This window comes from Aquarana catesbeiana, linkage group LG03 (genome assembly GCF_042186555.1).
Source record: "Aquarana catesbeiana isolate 2022-GZ linkage group LG03, ASM4218655v1, whole genome shotgun sequence".
In the NCBI taxonomy this organism is placed as follows: domain Eukaryota; kingdom Metazoa; phylum Chordata; class Amphibia; order Anura; family Ranidae; genus Aquarana; species Aquarana catesbeiana.
This window is the reverse complement of record NC_133326.1, coordinates 98,433,776-98,446,520: the sequence shown is the minus strand read 5'-3', so window position 1 is coordinate 98,446,520 and position 12,745 is coordinate 98,433,776. Positions and strand designations below refer to the sequence as shown.

At 40.1% G+C, this 12,745-nt stretch overlaps 1 protein-coding gene across 1 annotated transcript in view; it reads right to left on the bottom strand.

Annotated features, from left to right (window-relative positions):
• Positions 1-3,217: 3,217 nt before the first annotated feature.
• The window catches only part of ENTREP2 (endosomal transmembrane epsin interactor 2), a 1,090,200-nt gene continuing 1,080,672 nt past the window's right edge, over positions 3,218-12,745 (bottom strand). Inside the window, exon 11 of the mRNA XM_073618861.1 lies at positions 3,218-3,914. Coding sequence (XP_073474962.1) covers positions 3,729-3,914 — 186 coding nt within the window. The 3' untranslated portion in view covers positions 3,218-3,728. The remainder of the gene's footprint in view (positions 3,915-12,745) is intronic.

The following is a 12,745-nucleotide window of genomic DNA, read 5'->3' as shown; positions in this document are numbered from 1 at the left end:
TTTATGGAAATGATAAATATCCACTAAACCCAATGTATTATTATGTTTATATAGTGGCCCAAATTACTTGAAAATTGTTCTAATATTAAACTGGAGTGATACTAAACTGAGAGTTACATTATGTACCACATTTGTTTCCATTCCATTTTAATTCTGGTAAGTACACAGCTTCCTAGGAAAAGGCAATTGATTCACTAAAGCAATGGAGGCTGTTCTCCAAGCAAAGTTATTTACTCTGGAATCTTTATGGTCACTGTGGTAGTAAAGAAGGTGAAGCTATGTTCCATTTGAATACCTTCTCATGTTTATTGGTGATGGATAAAAAAAGGATGCTTTCTACCACATGATTGGGTATTTAACGTGAATTGTGGCCTCACCTTATTCACTAGCATTCATCTTGCAAAGTGAGCATACACTTTTCTGGTTGAACATGCTCTGGGGTGGACTGGACAAGGAGAATTTGTCCCCTGGGCCAGAACAGATAAGATATGCTGAACTGAGGTCACTGAGTGGAGATACTTCACCATCAATCAGAGTGGCACCTGCAGTCAGTGACTGTAAAAAGTAAAAAGATAGGGGAGATTTACTAAAACTGGTGCACACGAAATCTGGTGCAACTGTGCATAGTACCCAATCTGCTTCCAACTTCAGCTTGTTCAATTAAGCTTTTTTTTGTTTTCTTTTTAATTGTATTTTTTATTAAAGATTTTGACATTCCAGATAAAGCACATTAAAAAGAAAACAAACAAAAAAGATACAAGCATCTAGGTCGAATACAGATATGTAACTACATAAAGAACTGTGTAGAGCAAACCGTCTAAAGGCTATAACCATTTTTCTCTTAATTAGAACTAGAAATGTGTAGCAAAATTATACAACACATATTTATACCATGGGGTAAGGGGGTAGTATACTGGGTGGCAAGCAGAAATCAGCAAGTGAACAGGATGGGGGGAGCTAAATCAGAAAGGGGCGGGAATTAAAGGGTTGACATGATTCAGACAGAGTCAGGGAGGGGAACCGTGCTCAGATTTGTCCCACAATTCCCAGATCCCATCGAACCCGTCAACAGCATCCTGTACTAATGCTGTCATGTGCTCCATTCTGCGAATTTCGGCAATGACATTGAGAAGAAGTTGCTCTTGAGAGGGAGGGGTGGATGCCAGCCAACACATTGGAATAACTCTCTTAGCTGCTAATAAAATGTATGAAGCCAATTTGTTTGAGTTTTTCCCCAAACCTGGAAAGGGAAAGCTAATGCCACGTACACGCGACCGGTTTTGCCGTCAGAATAAACTCCGAAGGTTTCTTCGACGGAACTCCAACGGAATTCCATTCAAGCGGTCTTGCCTACACACGGTCAAATCAAAGTCCGACCATCGGTTTTCCCGATAGGAATTGGTTCAGTCGAAAATAGAACATGTTCCATTTCTAGGTCTGTCAGATATTTCGAAAAAAAAAGTCCGATGAGGCCTACACACAATCGGAATAGACGATGAAAAGCTTCCGTCTGACTTTTTCTGTTGGACATTCCGCTCGTGTGTACGCGGCTTTAGGAGGAGATGTAATCTGTCCAATGTTAGAGGGGGCTCAAATAATCTTTGGAGCAGAGACATCACCATGGGCCAAAAAGGTGTAATTAACTCACATTGTCAGAATATATGGTAATGGGTACCCCCCCCAGGTCTTACCACATCTCCAGCAAAGAGGGGACAGGGAGGGATCATAACAGTGGATGATCTCTGGTGTCCTATACCAGAAGAACAATATTGTGAACGCTTTGTCTCTCTGTGCCACGCAGAGAGACACAGTGGAGGTGGAGGTCCACAGTGGAGGTGGAGGTCTAAATCCTGTCCCACTGAGGGATAGAGATGATTTGAGACCTTTTTCACATGTAGGTATGGAGATCATCAGAAAGTGGGGATGATTCTTGAAGTATTTTATAGATAGCAGAAATCAGTTGTGTTTGATGGGGACTTTGGGAACATATGAGTTCAAAGGTTGTTGGTTTAGGTAAGATAAGGGTAGGGGAATGAGCTGACAGGTAATGACTTGTTTGGAGGTAAGAGTAGTGCAGAGTTTTGGGGAGTTGATATTTAGACTGGAGGTTAGCAAAGGTTCGGTTTCAATTAGGCTTTGACAATAAAACCTGGAAACTGATTGGTTACTAGGCACAGCTTCACCAGGTTCTGTGTGCACCAGTTTTAGTAATTCTCCCTAGAGTGTCAGAAGAAGTTAAGAACAGAGAAGGCCACTGAACCTTGTTGTTCCAATGAAAGGGCACTTTGTTTGTCCCCAGACCAATGGTTCTCACCTTCCCCTAACAATCTCTATTCTGTTTCCAAATAAGCACATTTGATTGTGAAACTTCAGGCAAAAGATTGGATGCATGAGGAAGTGTTAGCATCTCTGTTGGTGTTTTTAATGCTATGTACCCATTTGAAAGATTTCCCTTCACCTTCACTTTTGTCACCAGCATAGAAATTAATTAATAAAAAAACATTGAAGGTGTAACCCTTCTCCACTCTATCCTGTACTAGAACAAGACTATTTTAGCTGGCAACCCGCTTTAAAGAAAACATCTTCTAAAATGATTCTTTGGCTGGTTGTGATGCTGAAGTATACAATCCTGGTTTCATGCCTTTGACTCAGGAACTGTTGAATCCAATGAAATGGTCAGGCAGCTACTAACTTCAGGACTTACCAGCAATTGTAGCCTTCATATTTTATTCAGCACAGGTTACCATTTGGCACTTATTTCATCGTAAACGTTGTGTGCAATTTCCTGTGCATTTAGCTGAACCAAAAAGGCACAAGGATAAATAAGGCCCCACTGCTCCCTAATGTGTCATTTTGTCTGCCTTTGGACAGGTATAATATAAATTAAGTTACATGAACAATATTTTTTGTAGCAAATAGGCTGTTTACTGTACAAGGTAAGTTGTATGGCAATTTCTCCCATAGCTTAGTGAATAAGTTGAAGCTGTGCTGATTTTCATCACCCAATCATGTACAAGTAAAAATGCAGTTGTTTTTCTTTATTTACCTTACATGTGATTGGGTATGGTTTACAAGCTCTGGGGCAAATTCCTTTGTACAGTGTAACTTCTCTTGCAAAATGAACACCCTATTTGCCTTAGTAATTAAACCCCAATGTCCCTAAATGGCCACATGACATAGAGATGTGATGAATGAAAGCAAAACAAAGAGAATAAATAGCTTGTTTTTTATTAAAACATTTTGTGAAAACACTTTGAGGTACATAAAGTAATACAACGCTGAGGTTGTAAAACAGCTTTCTTCTGCTAAAGATCTTTTTTTTTTTTTAAATTTAAGCTACCTTTCATTGGTGGAACAAATAAGATACAATTTGATAATGGTATCTGCAAGCTTGCAGCATCACAAAATGGTCCTCTTTTTTGAGAGGTGATCATTGCTGAGAATATGGTGTACAATAAATGAAGCTACATGGCAGCAATATCCAAATCTCTATTTTCAAACAAAAATAGAATAAACCCCAGACATCTATTTCAAAAAAGGCTTTTTGTGTGGAAATAAAGCTTGCATTGTTGTTGCAGAACTTATTACATTCGGGAACCTCTTCAAGTTTGGAGTCTCTTGTCCCATGCATGATCAAGTCCATATAGGAGATGCCATGTTGTAGTTGGTTCAGATTATGGAGCTGGATTAAAAAGTAACAGTTTTGCATGCAATCTGTTAGCCATTAATCAAAGGATGGTTTCTCTGCAAACTCCAATTAGACTATGTGGGCGGCCCTGATCCATATCTCGTGCTAGATGAATCCTGTGTAGAAATGCTACTGGAGAACTAAGAGCACCACAGCTTCGAAGATGAAGGTCTTCTTGTAGTCGTTTTCTTGACATACTGATATTCTGCTGGGAGCTGGTGATCACCTGCCAGAAATCAAAGTTTAGAAGTTACAATTTGTTTTTTAAATGCTTTCCTAAAAAGAAAGTGTTGTAACCCAGTGGAACTAAAAAGACTTGTAATAATTGTAAATGCTTCCTTTTATTTCTAAAATCGCAAACTTGTTACACTATCCTAAAAGGAATTATAAAAATGAAGGAACACTATCATCGTTTAGGTTACAAAGAATATAACAGAATATGTACAAAAGAAATCAAGGCTGCAAAAATTAAAAATGAACGACAGATTGCAAAAGATAGTAAGACAAATGCAAAGAAATTCTTAAAATATATTCATAGTAAAAAGGTCATGTAGGCACTTTACAAAATAATCTACAGTGGATGACTGGAGACAAAGAGAAGGCAAATTTATTAAATATCTTCTTTAGCTCTGCGTATACAAAGGAGCATGGGGAGCTCATGTCCATAATGGGGATGGTATTGACACAGCCCCAAATGGTTCACTGTGGCTCAGAATTGATATGGTCCAGAAATATTTACAGAATAAAGGTGAATAAAGTACCTGGACCATATGGCATGCACACACTTATCCCAAAATAATTTAGATCTGTCCTTTTAAAGCCATTGTTTCTAATTTTTAGGAACTCTTTAATGACTGGAATAGTACCACTGGATTGGTGTAAGGCCAACATGGTGCCTATATTTAAAAAGGGATCAAAGAGTTCTTGCTGGAAAAAATATTTTAAGCAACAGACAGTATGGATTCATGAAAGAGAAGTTGTCAGACAAATCTGATTTCTTTTTATGAGGAGGTAAGTAAAAACTTAGACAAGGAGTGCCTGTGGATGTGGTATACTTGGATTTTGCAAAAGAATTCGATACCATTCCCCACACATGGCTAACTTCTAAGGTAAAGTCTACAGACCTGGAAAAATCAGTTTGTAAATGGACAGAAAATTGTCTAAAAGACAGAAGTAGTGGTTAATGATTCTTACTCTGAATGGTCTAAAGTTATCAGTGGTGTACCCCAAGGTTCAGTGTTAAAAAAAAAAAAAAAAAACCTTTAGTATCACTTTAAAACTGAACTACAAGCAAGCATCTACAATGGCACAGGTTAAATACAGATATGAAAACAGTTTTTTTTTTAATAAGCTAGCCTTATGTTCCAGACACCCCCACTAGAGAGTGTATCCTTGACATTAACTGCAGCACCAACACAGTTTGGGCAAGAACTAAGGTCAAAACACACCCTTTGTCTACTAAATGGCACGTGGAAGACCGGCAGCACACTGATGAGGTCACCTCTCTACTCTCTTTTCCTGTCAGCACTTGTGCACTTCAGTGGAGTCTGGTTATCTTGTAGTGCTGCCCTTCCTTCTTCCAATCTGAGTACTGTTGTGCAGGGGATTACAAGAGGCTAATAAAGAGTTGAATTAGGTACTTGTACTAGTTTCATTTATACATTTAGTGATCTTTTTTTAAAGTATAACTAAAGGCAATTTTTTTTTAGTTTTGGACTAGGTTTCTATTGCTGTCTGTGCCCCTGGTAGCCTCCCTAGCGGTATTCCCTGAGTGTGGCTCGGGGTTAAATTTTAGTCCCATTAGCGGTAACCCCAAGCCACACTCGGGATTACATCTCAGGATCCTGGTGCGGCATTACTTACCTTGTCCCCAGGATCCTGCAATGTCCCCCGCTGTGTCTGCGGGCTCTGTCTCCTCCGAAGCCTTTCCGTGCCAGGCTCCGTTCCCTGCACGTGTCACGACGTACGGGGGCGGAGCCTGGCAGCAAATTCAAAAAAATGTACAAATCATAACACATACATTACTTTAATCTTACAGATTACAGTACTGTATGAAATTATTTCACATCCCTTTTGTCCCCAATGCTTTGGCCCATGCCCTGCATGCAGTTTTATGTTGTATATACTGTTCTTTCTGCCTGGAAACTGGAGATTGTCCATAGCAACCAAAAAGTGTCCCTTTATGTCAAAAGTGGCTTTAGACCAGCTAGAAAACAGCGATAGTAAATTAGAACACTTACAGAATTGAGTGATAGTGAATCGTGTTGAAATGTATTTTATTATTATTATATTATTATTTTTTTTAATTATTTATATTTATTTATTATATTATAATTTATATTTTTGTGTTTCAAACTTTATCATACCCGGGATATCTACTAGACTCTTGTTTGGACAGATTTAAGTGTGTTAATGTTAAGAATTACAGGCCTACAATATAAAACGCCAAATTTCCATGCAAAATAATTGTACCGCTTTCAGCACCTAAAATCCGAAATAATCATACCACCAGGGAGGTTAAGGAGATTTACCCTCTCAATTTTTCCTGTTTACCAATATCAATTAAAGTGAAAGTAAAAGAAAATCCCAAATTTTGGGTTGTCTCAAGAAACGTAATAGAGGGGAAATCTTCCAATGGGGACACTAGTTATGGTGACCTGGGGGTCCCCAAGGAATTATCTTAATTTGCGGAGATTTCCTCTCACTTCCTACTTGGCTATGGGACAGGAAGTGAGGAGAAATCTCCACAATGGAACACAGATGGCGAAAAAAAAATGTGACAGATTAGAACCCTCCCTTACTCTATCCAAAATTAAAAAAAAAAATCCTTATAGTTCTTCTTTATGTGAATCCATTGCTGCTTTTATTGATGTTTTTATATCCGCCTGGAGTTCAGTGTCAATGTATATAAAAGAAGAGGTCCAGCCCCTACACAAAAAATTAAAAGTCAGTGGCTACAAATACTGCAGCTGCTGACTTTTAATGTATGGAGACTTACCTGTCCAGGGAGCCTGCGATGTTGGCACCCGAGTCAATCTTCGGATTGGCTGTTGGGTGCAGCTGCTGCCATTCCTAGTAAGGGAATGCTTTTGGCTTCACAGCCTGTTCTCTACTGCGCATGTACAAAATACGCTGCACTTTCTAATTGGCTCGGCGGCAGAGGAAGGAGGGGGGGCTCGCTGCACAGCGCCGTCTACAGAAGTGGGGAACGGTATCTGTCAAAAACCGGTATCCATTCCCCCCTCCCCCCTGAAAGGTGCCAAATGTGGCACCAGAGGGGGGGGGGGACGGATAAGTGGATGTTCCACTTTTGAGTGGAACTCCGATTTAAGTTTGTTAAGTTCAGTGGAACTATAATTCCTTAAAAAAAAAGTATAATGTATGTTAGTTATACCTTTTGAGTTATTACTGATTCATATGATTTATATAAAGGAAAATTTCTAATTTTTAATAGCTTACAAATCCATATTTTGATTGTTGTAGCTCATAGATAGATTTTCAGAAATGTTGTTTTGTGACTTTGTATAAAGTATGAAGTCTGTAATAGCTTAATAGTGAAAGCTGGTACCCTCAGTGTACACATCTTTCCCCTCTTACCCCTTAACTATCTCACTAGGAGTGAGAGGAGTTGGCTCAGTCATCAACGATATGAAGAAAAGTTAAAGCTTATATTTAGATAAAATCAAAAACATAAAAATCAGGACAAGGAACTTACAGTTAGTATAATATTTCCTATGTGCTGATTCTTTTAGGAGAAATCCCCCCACAGCCATAAAAGTTTGGTACAGCGGGGTTAATACAACTAAAGGGCTGTCAGGTGTTCTCATCATGAGAGAATGACTATTCCACCCTTTTCTTGCCCTATCCACCATTCATAGAAACAGTATTACAGCTTCTATGAATGGCACAGGATCTATGAATGGGGGACAAGTAAATGATTGCTAGCTCCAACCCCCCCCCCCCATTGATAGTTCCCATTTCATTCATAGAAGTCATAGTTCTGCTTGGACAGAGGGAGATTTCTCCTAATAAAAGAACAGTCAGCACAAGGGACACATCATCATAACTCTAAGTTATGTCCTGTGTGCTGATTTTTATGTTTTTGATTTTTAGCTAAACTTAGACTTAAAGTAGTTGTAAAGGCAGGAGGTTGTTTTTATCCTAATGCATTCTTTGCATTAAGATAAAAAGCCTTCTGTTCTGCAGCAGCCCCCCTCAGCCCCCCTAACACTTACCTGAGGTCCCTCTCTGTCCAGTGATGTCCATGAATGTCTCAGCCATCCGAGATTCTCCTTCCTGATCGGCTGAGACACAGCAGCGGCACCGTTGGCTCCCGCTGCTGTCATTCAATGTCAGCTAGCCAATCAGGGGAGAGAGGGGGCGGGGCCAGGTTGAGGCTGCGTGTCTGAATGGACACAGGGAGCTGTGACTCGCCTCGGATGCCCCAATAGCAAACTGCTTGCTGTGAGGGCACTGAACAGGAGGAAGGGGCCAGGAGCACAGAAGAGAGACCAGAGAAGAAAAGGATCCGGGCTGCTCTGTGCAAATTCAAGTTTTTGTTTTAGAAAAAAAACAAGACTTTACAATTACTTTAAAGTGGCTGTAAAAATTTACATATACCCAGTGAAGGGGACTATCCTCAGGTGATACACAGAGATTAAACAAATCCTCCAACATAAGTTGTATCTGTCTATTTATGGTCTTCTCTTCTCTACATCTGTTCAAAGTCCAGAATTTATAAGCTTATCCGAGAGTTCAGAAAAAAGTAGGCGGAGAGCTCAGTGAGGGAAGCTCTGAGAGCTGATTGAAGGGAAGAGACACCCCCCCTTCACATAGAATACAGGAACAGAGCTAAGGCTGTCAATCTGCTGGAGGTCCCTCCACGTAACCATTTTTCTCTTCTTGTCAGGAAAACTTGTCAGAAGTGATTCATACTGATAGCAGAGGAACAAAACAGCAGACAGAAATGACACATTGGGGTTGATTCACTAAAACCGAAGAGTGCAAAATCTGGTGCAGCTGTGCATAGAAACCAGCTTTCAGGTTTTTGTCAAAGCTTAATTGAAAAAGCTGAAGTTAGAAGCTGATTGGCTACCATGCACAGCTGCATCAGATTTTGCACACTTCAGTTTTGGTAAGTCAACCCCTTTTCCCGTGTACACACGACTGTTTTTGCCGTCGGTATAAACTCCGAAAGTTTCTCTGACGGAACTCCGACGGAATTCCATTCAAGCGGTCTTGCCTACACACAGTCAAACTAAAGTCCGACCGTCCAGAACGCGGTGACGTACAGCACGTACAACGGAACTAGAAAGAGAAAATTCAATAGCCAGTAGCCAATAGCTTCTGTCTCGTACTTGCTTCAGAGCAAGCATCGTTTTTGATCCGTCGGAACAGCATACAGACAGGAGGTTTTCCCGATAGGAATTGGTTCCATTGGAAATATTTAGAACATGTTCTATTTCTAGGTCCGTCAGAATTTTCGAAAAAAAAAAAGTCAGATGAGGCACACACATGATTGGAATATACAATGAAAAGCTTCCGTTGGACTTTTTCTGTCAGACATTCCGCTCGTGTGTATGCGGCTTTAGTGATTTTAGTTGAGACAAATACACACTATAGAGGGATGCACTTTGTTCATATTTCATGTCTGAGGTTTACAGCCACTTTAATATTTGCATATCAGAGTACCCTGGATCTTGGGGGTCTCAGGGAATTACAGAGACATACCAGGAACCTGAGAGTGATTGCTCTTCATTACAGTTGCTGCTTCTCTTTTTTTTCAAGCCATGTTTCCACCACATTTCCTTTCCACGTGATTTGTAGAATAATATGTTCACTCCGGATAAACATTATGTGGCTTTTTGAATAGCATATTACATCAGTTGTTTTATAATTCTAAGTTTTAATTTTGGAAGGTCTCCAAATTCAAACAGAGAATCTGATATTCACCAAACATTCACTACAGGTGAACCTTCCTGGTGCATTTTTTTTTTAAATTTCCTGCTTTATTACCATGTCCCCTGGGTGGGTACCATTGAATACATTCTTTGATTAAATCACATGCCTGAAATGTGGATAATTCACACCGTCATCCACACTTAAAACAAGCATTTAAAACATCACCTGACAAATAATTTTACTATTCTATCTGCTTATTTATTAATCAAAAATGCACTGATAAAGGGCTGTCACTTCATTAGGATTTGTTTGTGTCTAAAAATAAACATACATTATGCAAATGTAATTAAAAGTGTTCTAGTGATGAAACATAGGCTGGGGAAAAAGATGTGGTGATGGAAAATGAGGCTTTTTCTAGAGAAGCGGTTTGTGAATTTAAGTGTAAGTCATACAATTGTGATATTTAAATCTTGGTTGTAGACCTGTGTGTTTAATGACAACCAGGGTATTGGGGTTTGGAAAGCGCTTAGACTCTATTCACACCTGAGCGTATCGATTTACTGAAGTTTTTCGGACATTTATTTAACCTCCCTGACAGTATAATTATGTCAGATTTTTGCGTCTCAAAGCGGTACAATTGTTTTGCATAGAAATTTGGCGATTTATATTGTAGGCCTGTAATTCTTAGCAATAACTCACTTAAATCTGTCCAAACAAGAGTCTAGTAGACATCCCGGGTATGATAAAGTTTGAAACACGAAATCATAAATTAAAATATGATAAATTAAACTATAAATTATTATAAACAATAATAATATATTAATAATAAAATTAATTTCCCCACGATTCACTATCGCTCAATTCTGCAAGTGTTCTAATTTACTATCGCTGTTTTCTAGCTGGTCTAAAACCACTTTTGACGTAAAGGGACACTTTTTAGTTGCTATGGACAGTCTCAGGTTTCCAGGCAGAAAGAACAGTTTATATAATATAAAACTTCATGCAGGGTACTGGACAAAGCACTGGGGACAAAAGGGATGTGAAATTATTTCATACAGTAATGTAATCTGTAAGATTACACTGTATTGTATGTGTTATGAATTTTCGATTTTTTGAATTTGCCGCCAGGCTCCGCCCCCATGCGTTGTGACGCTCACAGGGAACGGAGCCCGGAACACAGAGGCATCGGGCAGAGGACAGAGCCCGCAGACACAGCGGGGGGGGGGCATCGCAGGATCGTGGGGACAAGGTAAGTACACTGCACCAGAATCCACCAATGCAATCCCGAGTGTGGCTCGGGGTTACCGCTAATGGTACTAAAATTTAAACCCGAGCCACACTCGGGAAAACCGCCAGAGAGGTTAAAGCTTTTTTGCAGCTTTTTGCAAGCTTTTTAAAAGCATTTAAGAAGTGTATTACAAATGTTTTACAGATTCTAACATTTTTTTGTTTAGCCAATAGAAAGTACTAGGGGGAGGAGAGGGAGAGGAAATTAGGGGTGGATAGCTGCTATTTGAGCAGAAAATGCTTGTAAAACACTCAGGTCAGGTGTTTCTATTGAAGTCTATGGGGCCAAAAATGCTTGTAATCTGCCAAAAAGAGGCTCATGTACTTTTTTGAGCTTCAGGCATTTTGCTTCAGGCGACAAAACACTCAGATATGAGCAGGGATCATTGAAATTAATTGAGTATCAGAAAGGAGTATCAAAGAAATGTGACTGGCAACAATCAATATGGGGTGGGATAGAAAAATAACTTATCCCAAATAAATTTGGGGGCATAAACAAAAAAGTTCATACATTAAAGTGAGTTAAAATCCATATATAGCAAAGTCCATAAGGTGCAGGTATATGGGCTAGTGCTGTAGGGTCCCAGGCATACTCAGTGTATAGGTAGCCACCTGTCAGAGTAGAAGATAGCTCTGTAGGCAAATACAAGAAAGAAAGAGTGGCGCCAATCTGAGTGTAGCATTAAAAAACACCAGATTTAATCAATGGCAATGAACTCACAAGATAACAAAAGATAAGGCACATATGAAGTAGTAAACCTTGCGCATGTTCGGAGCATGCATGCTCCTTTTTGTCAGGCCTGACAAAAGAGTACACATGCTCCAAACGTGCGCCACTGCCATACCTTCTGTCCTTCCCTTCATGACATATTGACAGTTTGCCCTGTGCCTCCTCTCTAGCCTTGGAACTCTGGACCCCACTAGCGTGGCTGGGACTGGTTACTGCACAGACTGTAGCGATCCGGTCGGACATCTCACAGTGAGATATACTACTTCATATGTGTCTTATCTTTTATTATCTTGTGAGTTCATTACCATCAATTAAATCTGGTGCTTTGTTATGCTACACTCAAATTGGCGCCACTCTTTCTTCCGTGTGTTCAATGACCCACCAGCCTCCTATATCTCTTGAGCACTTGGTGGAAGTTTTTATGCTCCAGAAGTCCTAGCTCTAAGCTTGGAGTTGGGCTTTAAGCACACACTGGGTCTTAGGCATGGCAAAAGCATCCGCATATCAAGGGAAGAGTAATACATACAGGTGTCAGAGCACATATAAAATCACAGGCTCTTAGGCGCACTTAGAGAAAAAATGAACCACATTTAGGATGCAGTTATTACAAGGAATATTTGCTGCTAGGAAGGGGGCAGATGTTTAAGTGACAGATTTATTTTCTGGCGTCAGGGGGTGCTCTGGAGCCTAGCGCTGGCTTTTACAGAAGATCACACAGTCTGCAGTTCTGTGCGTTTATCTGCAGCTGTTTATAAATATACACAGCCCTGACCAATGGATTACACAGCCCCGCAGTGCTGATTGGTCTATCAGGTCATGGTAGGGCTGTGTCATACACAGCACTGATTCTGACACTGCTAAGTGAAAAGTTCTGATTGACAGTGCTGATTGAAAAGTGAAAAATCACACAGCCTTGCGGGGCTGTGGGACCCATCAGCCAGGGTTTTGTATGTGTACAAGCACCGGCAGATGGATCACAGGGTGCTACAGAGCTGAGTGATTGTTACTATTATGGATGAACGATTAGCACTATAGGAGCAGCACTGATTGTTCATTTTTAATAGGAAAGGAACCCTCAACTTAAAAAGGGGGTGGGGGATCAGTTCTGGCTGTACTCCCCCCCCCCCCCCAAAAAAAAA